Source organism: Myxine glutinosa, chromosome 1, assembly GCF_964187855.1.
Source record: "Myxine glutinosa chromosome 1, kmMyxGlut1.1, whole genome shotgun sequence".
Lineage (NCBI taxonomy): Eukaryota > Metazoa > Chordata > Myxini > Myxiniformes > Myxinidae > Myxine > Myxine glutinosa.
In genome coordinates, this window is record NC_136261.1 from 375,952,239 (window position 1) to 375,971,568 (window position 19,330).

At 41.2% G+C, this 19,330-nt stretch overlaps 1 protein-coding gene across 1 annotated transcript in view; it reads left to right on the plus strand.

The window, feature by feature from the left end:
* Positions 1 to 2,168: 2,168 nt before the first annotated feature.
* The window catches only part of LOC137415526 (protein phosphatase 1H), a 99,359-nt gene continuing 82,197 nt past the window's right edge, over positions 2,169 to 19,330 (plus strand). The window contains exon 1 of the mRNA XM_068101127.2: positions 2,169 to 2,641. Coding sequence (XP_067957228.2) covers positions 2,379 to 2,641 — 263 coding nt within the window. The 5' untranslated portion in view covers positions 2,169 to 2,378. The remainder of the gene's footprint in view (positions 2,642 to 19,330) is intronic.

Here is a 19,330-nt window from a genome sequence, read left to right on the forward strand (position 1 = left end):
TTAAAAATTCCAGGAGCAAATGTACAAAATTAAAAAACAAAAGTAAAAAAAAACATGTACAAAACACCTTCACATGTACAAAAGTCCAGGAGCAAATGGCCTCTTAATGTAGTTTTGCGTAAACACGAAACAAAAAACAAAGATGTGAAAAGTTGTCAAACCTATCATCAACAAGACAAACATGCTCCACAAAGCCCTCCTGACTTCCTGAATAATATCTAGTGATTTGCAACTCAGTTAAGAAGTTGTGCTAAACAAAACCAACTCAAACAATGGATCACAGTTGCTGTCAGTTGCAATAGAACTTCATCAGTGACACAGATGGATAGCAAATTGTACAGCAGCTGAATGTTTGGTTTGAAGTGTATTTTGAAGGGATCTGAATACAAAAATAGAAAGCATCTGAAAATGCAAAGCCCGCTTGCGTCCGTTTGTATTCAGACGTCTTCTTCTTCTTCCATATGCTCAAAATAATGAAAAGAGTAAAAAAAAATACATGAAAATTGGTGATTTTATGCAACCTTGACCTTTGAGGTTTAGATCTAAAAAAAATAATCAGCTTCTAGATTTTGATTGGTGAACCAATTCTGTGATCCAACATGCAAGTTCTTACAATTTCAGGTTAATTGGATGAAAATTGGTGATTTTACACAACCTTGACCTTTGACCTTTTGATCTAAAAAAAACAAAACAATCAACTTTAGCTTTTCATTAGTGAGCCAAATCAGTGACCTGCTAGTGACACTGCTAGAACTTCCAGGAAAGAAAGAAGTCGGTATTTCAAAAACAGTGGATCTGGGGTGAATTAGCGGGGGTAGAAGAGATCAAGGTTTTGGATTGGGGAAGATAAGAGATGGTGGTGAACAGCTGTTTTAAAGACCTGCAGGGTGGAGTGGGATTGAAGAGAGTGAGGGAGTTTGTTCCAGAGGCGGGAGAAAAGAGGAATGAAGGAGTGAAGGTGAGCAGAGAGTCTTGATTTTGGCAGTTTAACCATAAGAGGGTTGCATGCAGATCTTGTGCGACCTGTAGGAATATTTGGGGGACGGAGCACAGACAGAGCTGGGGGAGCAAGGCCGGAGAGGAGTCGGTAGAAGACAGAAAGACCACCAACCTGCCTGCGGTGAGTGAGTGGCCCTCGGAGTTAACTTCATCGTGGGAGATTCCAATGATTCTGTAATAACCCATTTCCTTCATCAACCAACCTGGTGTTAGCTTAGCTGTTAGGGTGCTGGCTTGGGATCCTATGGATCCTGGTGTTCGAATCCTGGTCAATTGCTGAATTAACACCAGGGGGGTTGACTCAGCCTGTTCATCCTTCTGAGGTCGGCAAATTGAGTACCAGTTCACTGGTAATTCCCTGTGTGTGGTAAGAGGTGACTAACAGGGTTGGTGGCAGGAAGGGTATCCGGACCATAAAACATTGCTTCAAAAAGGGGACCACGGTGCCCAAAAAAGGCCAACCCCTGCTCTGTGGGGAAAAATGGCCTCTAAAGCTGGTTCTTCTTCATCATGATATATAAGAGCCAATTCACCCTCCCCAGCCAACACCATCATCATCATTTAAGGTACACATTGATTTTATACAGTACCCACAGTTTTGGGCTCAGCACCACCAAATTTTCTATGTAGCTTTTGGAGTCCTTGCACATGTCCTAAAGTGGGTGGGAGTTTTCATAAAATTTCTCAAAACATTTTTTTGGCTCCCACCTGTGCATAACGCACGGATACATCACTGGTTGAAAAATAAACAAAACGAATACATCTCTTGGACTACCCTGAGTGTGTTGTTCGTAAATCATTTTGAACATCCCTCGTTTGTGGTATGTTATATGAATAAGTAAAATAAATTATATTTTGTAGAACTGTTCCACAAACAAGCACCAGAGGGAGCTGCAGAGCTGATCAGGGGAACAACGCCTGCGCTGACGTCACCATAGAAGCGGTATCATAGCGCTGGTGAAAGAGTACTGCGGAATGAAAGGAAGGGAAGGGAGATGGAGAGCAAAAAAATTCATAAATGAGCAAATGAAGAAGATGTAAACGAAGGCGTAAACTGCCTGTAATGTAAAGTTATGGTACAAGGCGACATGATAGCAGAAGGCGGGGTCGCAGAAGCTCCGCCCTCAGGACGTGAGCGGGGGGTGGGGCGTTGTCGGAGCACGCGACACCGCGGAAGGACGACGGCTCATTGTGGCTGGGAGTGGGAAGGTCCAGGGCTTGGCAAGCACTGAACGCCAGCAGGTCTTCAACATCAGCAATCGCAATCCACCACGTCGATCTCGTTTGTGGCGCCGTCTGTCGGGGCGACGCGTGAACACGACCGATCTGAGCAAAAGCTGCGACCATAACAACATCTACGACAAACACCGCGGGCCGGCATGCTGAGCCGTGTCCGCTCGGTCGTGTCCAGCTTGGTCGGCGGGCTATTGCCTGGACCCGGGTCGGCCGAGACTACCGGGAATGGGGCCGGGTCCGCGACCGGAGACCCTGGGCAGACGGCCGCCCGGTTCTCATACGGACGACCGGACTTTCTGAATCTCAATACAGACGAGCTTGAGTGCTCCGCAGACCACATGGCGAGACCGATCCTGATCCCGCGCGAGGCTGGCCGCAAGATGCCCTGGAATACGGGATACGCAGAGTGAGCCCGCTCGTTCATTCATTCATTCATTCATTTCATTGTCATTCAATTATTCATTCATTTAGTCATTCATCGGCTGATCCTCATTGAGCCTTCGGGCGTTGCTCCAAACACGAAAACCCGTAAGGTATCTATTTTGCGTAGAAACACCTTCGCACAGGTATGAAGGTGGATGATAAAAATTGATGCATTGAATTTTTTTTGTGCTTATACGGACGGGTCTTCGCTCCACAAGATCCATGCTGGGAGACCGTGCCAGGGGTGTCCTCCATTACCAAGCAGCTTGAAGAGCACTCACCAAGCGGCCTAAGCACTCAAGCAAGCATCCCATGCAAAACGTTGACAAGGAACAGCTAGCTTGGCAAGCGCTAGCTAGCTGCTTGGTATTGGAACACGCCCCTGGTCTGTTGTACAACATTGTGGACCAACACACACACACACACACACACACACACACACACACACACACACACACACACACACACACACACGTATGTATGTATGTATGTATGTATGTATGTGTATGTGTGTGTGTGTGTGTGTGTGTGTGTGTGTGTGTGTGTGTGTGTGTGTGTGTGTGTGTGTGTGTGTATGTATGTATGTATGTGTGTATGTATATATATATATATATATATAGTGTATACAGTATCCAACTAAATTAACATTGTGATACAAATGTACCGACAGCTCGAGAATATGGATTTAAACAACAATAATAATAATATATATATATTTATATTTATATTCATACATTTATATATATATATATATATATATATACATATATATATATTTTATATATATATATTATTTTTTTTTATAATATATTTATAATTTTTTTATAAAAATTTTTATAATATAATAAATCTATAATAAATTTTATTTATTTCTTTATAATAAATAAATTTTATATATAATAAATTTATTATAATAATTTTTTTATAATTAATTTATAATATTTTTATAATTTATAATTTATAATATATTATATATTATATTAATATATTATATATAAAAAAAAAAAAAATAATAATATATATATATTATTATTATTATTTTTAAATATGTATATATATATTTATATATATATAACATCTGGTCTAATGGCGTTCAGCTTCCCCATCGATTGACTGCAAGGTTCACGGGAACTGTAAACGTAGAGATTGTTTACAGTGCTGGCCTTGCGACTGCAGCATCGTGTCATCGTCACAAATCGCTGAGATTATTCATTTGTGGTGAGAAGCAACCTGAGGCTCCGCCCGGCGCCCATTATTAAGTCACTGTCCATTACGCGTTTTGAACACCCTGTCCCGCCCCTGTCAATAATAATCCTATCGCTCAAAACAAGGGATCTTTCTTTTCTTTAATCCCATATTCTCGAGGTGTTGGTACGTTTGTATAACGATGTTAATTTCGTTGGAAATAGCAGCGTTTTCCAATTGAAACTCGTCGTTATGCAAAGCGAGAGTATAAAGGAATGAAGGCAACAACGTACAGTCGTTTAGTTGTTTTGTGTTGATCAAAACTCGAGTTTGTAAAGAGATTCAGGTTTGTACAACACTTTGTACGAGGTCTTTGGTGCGGATGTTCAGAATACTGAACGTATAGCCAGGAGTGAGAAAGTTGTGTGGTTAGGGAAGGGGGAATCTTGTCCCAACTTGCTCTACGATTCTTTTTCAAGCATCCCCGTATATTTTTGAACATGACACTTCGGCCTAATAAAGTTTCGTAAAACACATTACATATACACTGTTGAACTGGATAAATAAATATAGCAACAAGTACACATACATTCAAAGTACACCGCCCTCATGCCAAATAATTAGATATCCTAAAGCGCGGCTTGGCGCCCGGCAACACTGCCATGCAGCTCGTAGAGGCTGCATTGGGAGGGAGAGGTGTACAATAATTGATTGATTAATTACAACAACAACAACAACAACAACATGATTAATTGCACAATTAAAATCAATAAAAGATTATCATAAAATATTTCTCAATCAATTGGCTAATAGCATAACTAAACCACTAGTGCTTCATCCGAAGATGTATCTTTTAGAAATTTAATTAAATAAGTCATTAATAAAAAACAAATAATTAATTGATTAATCAATAAATAATTAATCGATTAAATGATTAATCAATAAATCAAAAATATCCTTTATAGCCACATCACTTGGTCACAGTGATGTCCAAATATCAGCTTCCGAGCTCAAAAGGTGCCTGAGATATTGCCCAGATGAGAAAGAAAATAAATAAATCATTAATAATGAAAATAAATAAATAGTAATCATAAACAAATTAAATAGTTAATCAATTGGCTAATGGAATACATAAACCACCACCATTTCATCCAAATCTGTAACTTAAAAAAAAAAATTAATTAAGCCATTCATCGAATAATTAAATAATTAATCGATTAATTAATTAATCGATGAATCAAAAATACCCTTTACAGCCAAATCACTTGGTCATTGTCATGTCCAAATATCAGCTTCCCAGGTCAAAAGGTGCCTGAGAAATTGCCGAGATGAGAACTTTCACGAGCCTCGATTCAGTATACAAAAAAAAACAAAAAAATAAAAATAAAAATTAATAAAGAAAATAAATAAATAATAATCATAAAAAAATGAAATAGTTAATCAATTGGCTAATGGAATACCTAAACCACCACCATTTCATCAGAATCTGTAACTTTAAAAAATATATTTTTGGTCATTAATCGAATAATTAAATAATTAATCGATTAATTGATTAATTGATTAATCAATAAATCAAAAATAGCCTTTGCAGCCAAATCACTTGGTCATTGGCATGTCCAAATATCAGCTTCCTAACTCAAAGGATGGCTGAGATATCGCCCGGATAACAAACAACCAGAGTGAAAACTGAGTACTCCCTTTCAGCGTGCGTCACTGCCGAGCCCCCTCCGTTGCCCGGAAATGACGTTATGCAGTGCCTGGAGATGGTATTGGAAAGAAGCAGTGTACAAAAAGGGTTGATTTGTATAAAGGGCTGGCAAGGTGGTCTGTAGGTACACACACACACACACACACACACACACACACACACACACACACACACACACACACACACACACACACACCTTTAAGCTGTCTATCCTGGGTTTGAGTCTTGAACCAGCTGTAAACTGCCGTCCTGGAGTTGCACAGGCAGGGTGATTCATCAATGTGTGTGCCCTCCCTCGGATGGACGTTAAACTGTTGTCCCATCTACCGGTATTAGTTGGTGGACGTTAAAGATCCCACGGTGTCTTTCACGAAGAGTAGGCGAGCCATCGCCGGCACCATAAACAAATTACAAATTCCTCCTCTGACTACAGTACTTAGTCGAGCGTCAGGACTGGCCAGCCAGTTCGTGAAAGACTTGGGCCAAAAACGTTCCCAGCAACCCCACAAGAGCGTGGGAATAATTGTGGCCCTCGATGAAGAAGTTGATTTTTAAAAACCCAAATGCTACAAAACGTTAGCTTTATCCAATATCGATTGCATCCCATATGGCATGTATTAAGTTGATTCAAGTGGGTGAGGCAATGCCTAAAATTGGTTGAATGAGCCTTAAGTAGCTATTAAATTGCCTTTTTACACATGGGTAGGTCCATTTTAACCGGTGATGCTTGCTGGGCCATCTGCCCTGTGTTTGTATCACCGCCTTTGTAGCTCTCAATAAATGGTCACTTTAGGACGTGACAAGCACAACATGCTTCACATGAGGCATTGTGGTCATCCAACGGCCAAAATAACGAGATGACAATTCAGCACAGGTATACTTATCTTTTTGAGATAGATCACTGGGAGGCCTCCATAAGGCTTGACCCTTGACCTCCATGACCCTTGACAGCAATGATGTATTTATTTTATGCCTCCGCCAATGAAGTCGCCGGATGCATTATGTTTTCGGGTTGTCCGTCTGTCCATCTGTCCATGATAGGTTTCCGTTACTGTGATAACTTGAGAACGCAGAAGGGATCTTAGTCAAACTTGGTGCAGGTATGTATAATGAGGTAAAGATGAACTGATTGTATTTTGGGGTCACGAGGTCAAAGGTCAAATGTAAGGTGTCGGGTAAAAATTGTCACCGCGCTAACTTGTATAAAGTTACTGCAGTCATAGGATTTTTACCAAACTTGGTATAATTATATATATCATGATGCAAAGATTAACTGATTCGATTTTAGGGTCAAGAGGTCAAAGATCAGAGGTCATGTTAAGTTACAATTTTTCTGTTACCGCGATAACTTAAGAACAGCTGAAGGGATATAAGTCAAACTTGGTGCAGGTATGTACAATGAGGTAAAGATGAAATGATTAGATTTTGGGGTCACGAGGTCAAAGGTCAAATGTCAGACATTCCATCGGGTAAAAATTATGTTACCGCGCTAACTTGTATAAAGTTACTGCAGTCATATGATTTTTACCAAACTCAGTATAATTATATGTTATGATGCAAAGATAAACTGATTAGATTTTGGGGTCAAGAGGTCAAAGATCAGAGGTCATGTTAAGTTACAATTTTTCCGTTACCGCTATAACTTAAGAACAGCTGAAGGGAACTAATTCAAACTTGGTGCAGGTATGTATAATGGGGTATAGAAGAACTGATTATATTTTGGGGTCACGAGGTCAAAGGACAAATGTCAGACGTCCCGTCAGGTAAAAATTATGTTTCCGTGCTAACTTGTGAACCAGTCACAGGATTTTTTTTTACCAAACTTGGTATACTTATATATTATGATGCAAAGATAAACTGATTCGATTTTGGGGTCAGGAAGTCAAAAGTCAGAGGTTATTTTAAGTAAAAATTATGTTGCCGCACCAACTTGTGAACCAGTCATAGGATTTTTTTTTACCAAACTTGGTATACTTATATATTATGATGCAAAGATAAACTGATTCGATTTTGGGGTCAGGAAGTCAAAAGTCAGAGGTTATTTTAAGTAAAAATTATGTTGCCGCACCAGCTTTTGAATCAGTGATGGGATTTTGAACAAACTTGGTATAAGTATTATGAAGCAATTATGAACTCATTGGATTATGGCATCAAGAGGTCAAAGATCAGAGGTCATGTCAGGTAAAAATGTGATAATTTGAGAACGGCTGAAGGGATTTAAATCAAACTTGGCACAAGTATGTATAATGATGTAATAATGTGGGCGGAGGCATATCGTTTGACGTCATGACGTCGACGAGTGGCATTCTAGTTAATTACTGCACTATAACATTCTGTGTGAGACAAAGATATATCTGGTCTTAGATCTACCACAAATGCCTGGCAGATGCCAGATCCTGCTTCACATCGTAGTCGGCAGGCCAACCCCAGGGAATACGATTAAAAAAACTTTTGATGGCATTTTTTGTTAAAAGCTGACAACCGGGCTAGAAAGTATCAGTATGGTCCAGGCTTTCAGAAACACCCGGTTGCCAAAATGAGATTTGACCTTGAAGGTCAAATTTGGGGGTCAAAGGTCAAAAGAGGTCAAATTTTCAAAAAAATTTATTTTGTCTTGTCCTTTCATATTACATCGAGTTTGGTATGATGCTTATATCTGTTTCTCTCTGTACTGTTTGGTGGGACTGATGTGTTGGATACTGATGATCACGGAGAGATAGAAAGTTCTGCAAGTTCAACGAAGCAAAGAATACTAAATATCGCTCAGGACATTGTATTTGCGCTTTCAAAGGGGAAAAAGTTGACTCCAAAGCATGTCGGCCTGGGGATGACCTTACACCAAGCCACAAGATCAGAGAAACTGGTGGATCTCTTTCATGCTGCTGGTGGTACAATAGGTGTCGACACAGTAAGACGCATGGACACAAGTATCGCGAGTGACATTCTTTGGAAATTTGAGGAAAATAACAACACGTACATCCCGGATGGCTTGGTACCCTATGAACCTGGTAGGCTAATCTTAGGATCAGCTGACAACATAGATGTCAACGAGTCGACAATAAGTGGTCAAGGTTCATACCATTGCACACAGTGGAATGCTTGGCAACGCGGACCACCTCCTCCAAGAACTCCTGTTAAGCGTGTGCACGGACGAGAGAAGGCTCTGAGAAAGGAGACTGTCGATAAGTTGCATGATGTCGATCCCCCCAAACTACCTATTGGCACAAGAGTTGAACCCAGGATTCCGAATGCTTCTAGCATTGAACCGAATGACTGGTTCAAAAGTAGTCCATGTAGGAAGGCAGCAACACGAATGACTCACGTCTGGGTAATCTCCAGGATGGACACAGGTAATGGCTGTGCTGTTCCTCCATGGGCAGCATTCAACGAGTGTGTGAGTACCGTAGATCCACCAGTGACGACGGTGGGAATGGCACCGATCCTCAATGCTACTGCGGATGAATATGGGACCATCACCACGATCATAAACCGATTTGTCCAGCTCAGCAGATACCTTGGACAGCGCCATACCATCGTTTTCTTCGATCAGCCTCTCTATGCCAAAGCAAAGGAGATTGTGTGGGCTTCTGAAGAGTACAGCGAAGTAGTTGTCCTGCTTGGTGGTCTCCATATCTCCTTCAACTTCCTTCGGGCCATTGGTCAGCAAATGGAAAGTGCAGGCCTAGATGATGTGTGGGTGGAGTCTGAAATCTTTGGACCAAATGCTGCCAAGTCAATGATGGATGGGAAACACTATTACAGGGCTATTCAGGGACATATCTGGGCCTATGAAGCCCTTAGTCGGATCAAGTTTGAAGCTTTCTTGGATTGGCTACAGCGGCAAAATCCTGAACTCCATCAGGAACTGGTTGTGCTTCGATCAGCAGTATCAGCATTGTTCAAGAAATATGGTACGAGAACCCGAGATGAATGTCTGTTGAATGCTGTGACTGAATGCAACGAGCTCCTCGACCGTACAGAATATGTAGAGAAAGCTGACGAATTCCACGCCATGCTGAAGCAGAATCCCAACAATGCCTTCTGGTTGCAGTACCTTGAGATGGTGGAAATTTTATTATCATTCGTCCGCGCTAATCGAGATGGGGATTGGTTGCTCCATCTTGATTCATTTGCCGAAATGCTACCATGGCTGACCATATATGACCATGTCAACTATGCCCGGTGGGGTCCTGTTTACCTCACTGACATGAGAGGAGTCGCACAGACCGCACCAGAAGTCCACGAAGAATTCCTGGCAGGGAATTTTGTAGTGAAACGACACGCAGGCAGATGTAACCAAGTTCCAGTTGATCAAGCCACTGAATGGATTAACAAGGTATGCAAGCTCTCAAATGGTATAATTGGCATCACACGGAATGACACGGCAAGAGACAGGTTCTGCACAACTTGGTCTGAAAGGTCGCAGATATCAGAGGACACCATGCGTCTATTCGGTCTTCGCAACGACGAATCGGACGAAGATTTCTCAACTCGTAAAGATGGTCTTCCATCCAAAATGACACGGGATTTGGATGCGGTGTCCAAGCTTGAGGCTCAGTTCCGACGATTCAAGGCGTTCACAATATCCGATCAAGACGACGCAACTCCCACTATTACACAGCTGAAATCACTGACTACCAACGACATTGCAACCGAAGAGATAGCTGCAGACCTCCTCACTGCCGACCAAAGGGGGAAAGATCTCGTGTTGAAGAATGTGAAGGAGAGATTAGTGGAGAAGTCTGTACCTTTTTTCGATCGACAGAAACGCCAGAAATCGAAGACGTTCGCAACCCTCTATGAGACACCGGTGCAGGATGGGAAGCAGAAGGTCACCAAGACAATCAAAGCGGACAGGCAACTGATGCAGAGATTGTTCAATGCGGCACAAGTTGGGCGAGAAGTAGATATCCACAATGTACTGAAGCATGAGCTGTTCGTTGTACCACTTAGTTTGGCTAATACGGATAAAAAGATGAGAAGTACCCAAAAGTCTGCAATGCTCCCCCTGCTAACCACTGGTCTTGGGATAGAGAAAGTCAAAGGGGCACCGGAGACCACAGGAAAAACCTGTATCATAATTGATGGCCATGCATTGATACAGTCCCTAGGAAAACCACCGAATTGCAAGACGTTTGGTGACTATGCCAAAACCTTCCAGAGGACCGTGTTGAAGCAGTTCTGTGGCACAGTGTCCAGGATCGACATCGTATTTGATCAGTATAGACTTCTATCGATCAAGTCGACTACACGAAGCAAAAGAGCTGGGCAAACGAGACCAATCCATAAGGTGATCAACCGGGATGATCTTCCACTTCCACAAACATGGAAGAACTTCATCGCCTTAGGTGAAAACAAAGAAGACCTTGCACTGTTCCTCAGTGGCAAACTGGCAACGCACACCGACACAGTCAACGAAGTAGTAGTTGGTGGCAGCACTCCAAACGGATTCTCAACGACAAGGGGAGTCATCCCAACTCTGAATGCAAACCACGAGGAAGCTGACACAAGGATCATCATCCATGCACTTGAAGCCATTGATGCCGGTTATGGAAACATAATTGTGAAGTGCCGTGACACAGATGTCCTGCTCTTGCTCCTTCACTTCACCAGGGACAAAATCTGCCATGTGTGGATGATGAGTGGCACGTCCAAGGAGCAAGAGTGTTTCCCAGTACACGCCATCAACGAGGCCCTCGCTCCGGCGGTTGTGGAGAATGTTCTTGGGTTCCATGCCATAACTGGTTGTGATACTGTGTCTTCATTCGCTGGTCATGGCAAAAAATCATGCTGGAATGTCTACTTGCAACACCCGGAACTGTTGCATGGCGTTGGCAGAGATGGACCATTAAGCGATGTCGAGGAGTTCGTATGTATGCTTTACAAATCTCCACACTCTAGTTCAGGGGTCGACAGAGCTAGGCATGACATGTTCCAGAAAGGGAAGAAGGCACTTGAAATGTTGCCACCAACTAGTGACGCTCTCGAATTGCATATGTCGCGGGCGAACTACCAGGCAAAAGTATGGCTGCAGGCAAACAAGGCTGACGTAGTTGTTGCTGACCCCGAGGAGACTGGAGGTTGGCAGGCAACTGACGGACGATTAGAAGTGGTGTGGATGAGGACACCATCTGTTCCAAGTAGCTGTTTGGAACTAGTTACTTGTGGATGTAAAAGCAAGTGTCGCACACAAGCTTGCCGTTGCCACAAGATTGGACAACCATGCATGCCTGCATGTGGCTGTGATGCTGAAGGATGCATGAACACGACAGGAACTGATACTTAAGAGAAGTGATTTGGCGACACCTCAAATCGATGGAAGATGATGTCTTGTTTCTTCAAATGTAGTTGCCTAATGCATCATTTACATATTACCAACAGGAACAATTGATTCTTAAAGTAAAATTTGACTTTCGACTTTGAAATTTCACCTTTAAACTGAATGAATTTTATTATATTATGCGTATTCAAAGAGTAAAAAGCATTTACATTCATGAATCTATTCACATTTAGCTATTGTTACAGAAATTTAACCCCTTATAACTCATTAAATATTCAATGGTTCATACCAGACTCGATGTTGTATGAAAGGACAAGACAAAATAAAATTTTTTGAAAATTTGACCTTTGACCCCCCCAAATTTGACCTTCAAGGTCAAATCTCATTTTGGCAACCGGGTGTTTCTGAAAGCCTGGACCATACTGATACTTTCTAGCCCGGTTGTCAGCTTTTAACAAAAAATGCCATCAAAAGTTTCTTTAAGGGTCTTGGCCTGCCGACTATCGATTGCTTAAAGGCTTCACATGACCCGAAACATGGCATGCTCTCACACCCCCAGTACCATGTGGTTGAGCAGATTTTGCAGTTATTGTGGATTTATGTGGATTTCAGGGCAATAAAGGAAAATGTCACTGTTGAGGACTAACTGAGCTACCTTTCTCCTCAAAAGATAATTCTCCTCGAAATCGATTTTCCATTGAAGTCTCTTTCTTTGCTAAAACTGAGGGTTCAAGGTCGATTCAAGTTAAGATGTGATATTTCAAACAAAATGCTGGTGGTGAGATGATTTGAAAGTAATGCAGTTAGCAATTCTAATAACTTAAGATGTGAGCAACTGTCAATGTAACACCTAGAGTCCTAGAGTTGAAAGAAGGACCGACGAGACACCTTTAAATTTAGCATTTTTTAATTTAACGGCAAAAACTACAAGCATCGAAAGAGCTGTTTTCTTCTCAAAGGAGGCATTAGTGCATCGGTTGCTAAGGAATGATTGATGGGATGTGCTCAAAGTCTTCAAGTCATAATTATTCTCGTCTATAACCTGTTTACAGTACCTTCAGAAAGTATTCACACCCCTCGACCTTTTCACATTTTGGTGTGATTATAGCCTGAATTTCAAATGGATTGAATTGAGATTTAGTTTTCTCACTTATCTACATATAATACTCCATAATGTCAAAGTGGAATTATTTTTTTTGAAATTTTTACAAATTAATTAGAAATGAAAAGCTTAAATGTCTTGTAGTCAATAAGTATTCAACCCCCTTGCTATGACACTCAAAATTGATTTCAGCTGCATCCAATTTCCTTTTGAACATCCCGGAGATGTCTCAACAACCTGATTGGAGTCCACCTGTGGCCAATTCAATTGATTGGACATGATTTAGAAAGAAACACCTTTCTATATGAGGTCCCACAGTTGACGGTGCATGTCAGAGCAGAAACTCTACCATGAAGTCCAAGGAACTGTCCGTAGAACTCCGACATAGAATTGTGAGGAAACATAGATCTGGCATAGGGTATAAAACAATTTCTAGAGTGTTGAAAGTTCCCAAGAGCACAGTGAGCTCCATCATTAGGAAATGGAAAGAATGTGTAATTACCCAGACGCTTCCTAGAGCTGCCTTAATCCCTAGATGATGCTTAAGTCCGAGCAAACTGCGCAACCGGACAAGAAAGACCTTGGACAGGGAGGTGACCAACAACCAAATGACCACGCTGACAGAACTACTGAGTTCCTTGGCTTAGATGGGAGAACCTCAAGAAGGACAACAGTCTTTGCAGCACTTCACAAATCTAGGCTTTATGGGAGATGGAAGCCACTCCTGAGAAAATGGCACATGACAGCACAACTTGAGTTTGTCAAAAGTCACGTAAAAGATTCTGAGAGCATGAGGCAAAATATTCTGTGGTCTGATGAGACGAAAATTTAACTCTTTGGCCTGAATGCAAAGTGCTACGTCTAGCGGAAACCGAACACAGCTCAGCACCCATCAAACACCATCCCTACCATGAAGCATGGTGGTGGCAGCATAATGCTATGGGGATGTTCTTTTCGTGACATGGACTGGGAGACTTGTAAGGACAATGAATGGAGCCAAGTCCAGGCAAATCCTTGAGGAGAACCTGCTTCAGAGTGCAAAACACCTTAAACTGTGGTGAAGATTTACGTTTCAACAGGACAACGACCCCAATCATACAGCCAAAGCAACACTGGAATGGCTTCAGAACAAGAATGTGAAAGTCCTTGAGTGGCCCAGCCAAAGCCCCGACTTGAATCCCATTGAGAATCTGTGGAAAGACTTGAAGATTGCTGTTCACAAACACTCCCCATCCAACTTTACAGAGCTTGAGAAAATCTGCAAGGAAGAATGGGAGAAACTCCCAAAATCCAGATGTGCAAAGCTAATACAGACATACCCAATAAGACTAGAACCTGTAATCATGGCAAAAGTCGCTTCTACAGAGTATTGACTCACGGGGTTGAATACTTATGTAAATTAGATATTTTTTAATTTCAATTTCAATAAATTTGTAAAGATTTCTAAAAACATGTTTTCACTTTGACATTATGTGTAGGTCAGTGACAAAAAAATCTTGATTTAACCCATTTTAAATTCAGGCTGTAACACAACAAAATGTGAAAAAGTCAAGTGGTGTGAATACTTTGTGAAGGCACTGTAGACAAGTTTGCTCCATCAAACTCCGTCAAGTTTCCGATGTCGTAAAACAGTTAATTTTGTTTTGCCCGTGCCCGCCATTTTATTTTTCAGATACTCCTCTTCACAAACGTAAACCACTCCGGCCTAATGATGATGTATCAGAAGTTACGGGTCAATTTGGTGCGTGGTCCTACAGAAAAAGATATTTGGAAATTGTTCCAAAATCTAAGATGGCCACCAGGTGTTTTGACCAGTCAGGTTTATTGCAGGATATGGATTTGGTCTGACAGCATGGAACAATTCTGTGGGGGATTGAGTTTGTCAGTGTAGCTTTTTCGAGAAACAGAAGTGGCAAAATTTGGCTGAAAAGAAAAAATAAGAAGGTGAAGAAGAAGAGGAAAAAGAAGAAAGAGTAAGAATCACAGCAAGAGACAATCGGCTTCTGATATTGATTACATTATTAAATGTAGTTGAAAAAGGTTTTCCATTGGCCTGGGCAGCCATGCAAGTTATCTCAGTTGGTTATTATTGGCACATATCTTTGATACATGATCCACTATGCAAAAGCTTATGAGATGAATAACCATTTCCACCTTGTAGAAAATTTATGACAATATTGAACTTTGTTCTCCACACCCATGCAACTACAATATCTATTAACAGGGATCAGTACTTGGACCATTGTTTTTAATCGGTTACATCAATGATTTGGACATTGGACTGAAGGGTCGGCTTTACAAATTTGCAGATGACACAAATCTTGGAGTTAAGGTGGATAGCAGAGAGGATTGTGATCAGATTCAGGAAAGCACCGATACTTTAATAGATTGGGCAAAAGATTGGCAGATGTCCTTCAACTTAAAGAAATGTAAGGTACTGGGGATGGCCGATGGGTTGGGATCATCATACTAAAATATGCAATTTGGTGTCTGTCCGTCTCTCTGACGATTTTTGACCGCGATACATTATCCGTCTCTCGTCTGTCCATCTCTCGTTACTTATCCAATCTCAACCAAATTGGACAGGAGGACTAAGGGTCACAGAATGAACGTTGTAGCGAATTTATTTGCCCCCCTCTCTCCCCAAAAGAGTTTTCTTCGCCAAGGTAGTTGAGAACAGCTCAAGAAACCATTGATTGGTTTCCCCAGCAATGGGAATACAAATGCCGTGTTAATGTGTATAAACATCTTATTGTGCCGTTCTCATGGGAGCACCTCTACCAGAAATAACAGCATTGTAAACCACAAACACTTTTTTACCCTTTTACGTTTAAACGTTTTACGTTTTTTATGTTTAAAAGATTACCCTTTTAAACAGTTGCTAATGCTGTTTAACACAAAACTAAAAGAAATTTGGAGGAATCTGGACATCGGTCTATGCTAGTCATGTAAACTAACGCACCTGATCGTAGACCTACTGTTGTCTAAATACCACACAAAGATTAATAACACAACCCGTCCTGCTGCTTTCATGGAGTTCTTCCAAGGCATCTCTCGTGATGTTTTTCCAAAGTCGCTTCTCATTACAAAAGTAACAAGAAAGAGCAATCAGAGATTGCAGACCCTTGCCAGGAGGTGTTTTTAGTGTTTTTTTTAGGGCTTCTGTGTTAAAACAAATATGGAGGCCAAACCACGTGACCGATGACGTCATGATTTTTTTTTTCTCAACCAATTTACCACTAGATGATTCTTAAGAAATTTCATGTTGATCAGATGAAGTTTTGTACTTGTGGAATTATGACGTCATAATGGAGGCACCTATGAGATCATCCTTAACATATGTTATTCCCGATGGAGAGTTCTTTAGGAGCCACGTCTCAATTTTTTAATGGAGAGCTTTCGGAGATAGAGGTGCAAAGTTTTTCGGTTTTTCCAAAATGGCGCCCGTACCACGTGACCTCTGACGTCATGATTTTCAATAAAAATTCTGCAGGTGGAGGTGCACCTATGGTGAAAACCTCCTGTCAATCGGACCAACGGTTGCAGAGAAAATCATATTTCATCTGAATTCGGACCTGAACCAAAATCTAATCAGCTTGTTCTTGTCACCGAACCAACTCATCCACCAGATTTTATCATAATCCATCCACAACTTTTTGAAATATTGTTATATATTGTTTTTGGCCCTACATCTCAATGTTGAGGAATCACTGAAGAAAAATGAATAAACCCTCTTATCCGGATTTATATATTCACCAAAATCGAATCGGTTAGTCCTTGTCACACACAAAACCGGTCCACCAAGTTTCTTCTGAATCCGTCAATAATTTTTTTGAGATATCGAGCTATGTATCGGTTTTATCCCGAGCACTCACTGGTGAGGAATCAGTTAAAGATTAAATAATTACCGTATCCGAATCCATATTCAGATCTTCACCAAAATCGAATCCATTAGTCCTTGTCATATGCACAACCTGTCCAACAAGTTTCTTCTGAATCCGTCAATAACTTTTTGAGATATTGAGCTATGTATCGATTTTTTTTTATCCCTATCACTCAATGTTGAAGAATCACTTAAAAATTAAATAATTATCGTATCCGAATCCACATTCAGATCTTCACCAAAATCGAATCGATTAGTCCTTGTCATAACCCTGGTGTTGGGCTAGCGGCTAGGGTGCCGGCTTAGGATCCTGGGATCCTGGGTTCGAATCCCGGTCGATCGCTGAATTAACGCCAGGGGGGTTGACTCAGCCTGTCATCCTTCCGAGGTCGGCTAATTGAGTACCAGTTCACTGGTAATTCCCTGTTTGTCGTTAAAGGCGGCAAAAAGGGTTGGCGTCAGGAAGGGCATCCGGCCGTAAAACATTGCTTCAAAAAGGGGACCAAAAAACAACAACAACCACGGTTCCCGAAAAAGGCCAACCCCCGCTTTGCGGGGAAAAATGGCCTCTGAAGGTGGTTTTTAAAATATTTTTTTTATGCACAACCTGTCCACCAAGTTTCTTCTGAATCCGTCAATAACTTTTTGAGATATCGTGCTATGTATCGGTTTTATCCCGAGCACTCACTGGTGAGGAATCAGTTAAAGATTAAATAATTATCGTATCCGAATCCACATTCAGATCTTCACCAAAATCGAATCGATTAGTCCTTGTCATATGCACAACCTGTCCACCAAGTTTCTTCTGAATCCGTCAATAACTTTTTGAGATATTGAGCTATGTATCGATTTTTTTTTATCCCTATCACTCAATGTTGAAGAATCACTTAAAAATTAAATAATTATCGTATCCGAATCCACATTCAGATCTTCACCAAAATCGAATCGATTAGTCCTTGTCATAACCCTGGTGTTGGGCTAGCGGCTAGGGTGCCGGCTTAGGATCCTGGGATCCTGGGTTCGAATCCCGGTCGATCGCTGAATTAACACCAGGGGGGTTGACTCAGCCTGTTCATCCTTCCGAGGTCGGCTAATTGAGTACCAGTTCACTGGTAATTCCCTGTTTGTCGTTAAAGGCGGCAAAAAGGGTTGGCGTCAGGAAGGGCATCCGGCCGTCAAACATTGCTTCAAAAAGGGGACCAAAAAACAACAACAACCACGGTTCCCGAAAAAGGCCAACCCCCGCTTTGCGGGGAAAAATGGCCTCTAAAGGTGGTTTTTTTTTTTTTTTTAATATGCACAAACTGTCCACCAAGTTTCTTCTGAATCCGTCAATAACTTTTTGAGATATCGTGCTATGTATCGGTTTTATCCCGAGCACTCACTGGTGAGGAATCAGTTAAAGATTAAATAATTATCGTATCCGAATCCATATTCGGATCTTCACCAAAATCGAATCGATTAGTCCTTGTCACACACACAACCTGTCCACCAAGTTTCTTCTGAATCCGTCCATAGATTTTTGAGATATCGTACTCACAGATAAACAGACAGGGGTGAAAACATAACCTCCATCCACTTTCAGTAACTAGGCGTGCCTACCTGTTGCGCCGCTGATGGATTTAATCGAAGGACAGTATGTACTTCACGAACATATTGCATGTCTATCTGTGAATCTCAATGAGGATGTAAAATGAAGTGAAATACATGAAAAAAAGGACCTTTACCTCTGCCACCGAAGGTGGGCAGAGGTTGTTTTCACCCCTGTCTGTCTGTCTGTTTGTTTATTTACTGTTAGTCTGTGAACAGGATATCTCAAAAAGTTATGGACGGATTCAGACAAAACCTGGTGGACAGGTTGGGTGTGTGACAAGGAATAAATGATTCAATTTTGGTGAATGTCCGAATCTGGGTTTGACCATTTTTTGTGATTCTTCACCATTGAGTGATAGGGATAAAACCAATATATAGCACGATATTTCAAAAAGTTGTGAATGGACTTGGTTGAAACTTGATGGACAGGTGACATGAAAGATGACAATGACCATGATGACCATGGTGATGGTGTGTGTGACATGGAAGAATCAATTCGATTTTGGTGAAGATCTGGATGTGGATTTGGATAAGAGAATTTTTAATTTTTTTGTTATTGATTCTTCACCATTGAGTGATAGGGCTAATACCGATTTTTTTTTTTTTTTTTTTTTGTATACAAGATCGAGGCTCCTGAAAGAGATAACATTAATCACAAAAAAAAAAACACGTACACACAAAACATACAATAAAGGGAGCGGGAGACAAGATGGTGAGAGAAGGAAACGCACAAGTACAACAGCAGAGAACAGGGACATCGGGAGATCTGTGGGAGGGAGAGGGCTTGGTGGGAGGAGGCATGTGAATGGGGGGGAGAGCTAAAATAAAAACGCATAAATTGTAAATAAACATATAAATCACTATTTCAAAAAGTTGTGGACGACTTGTGACAAAACTTGGTGGATGAGTTGGGTAAGTGAC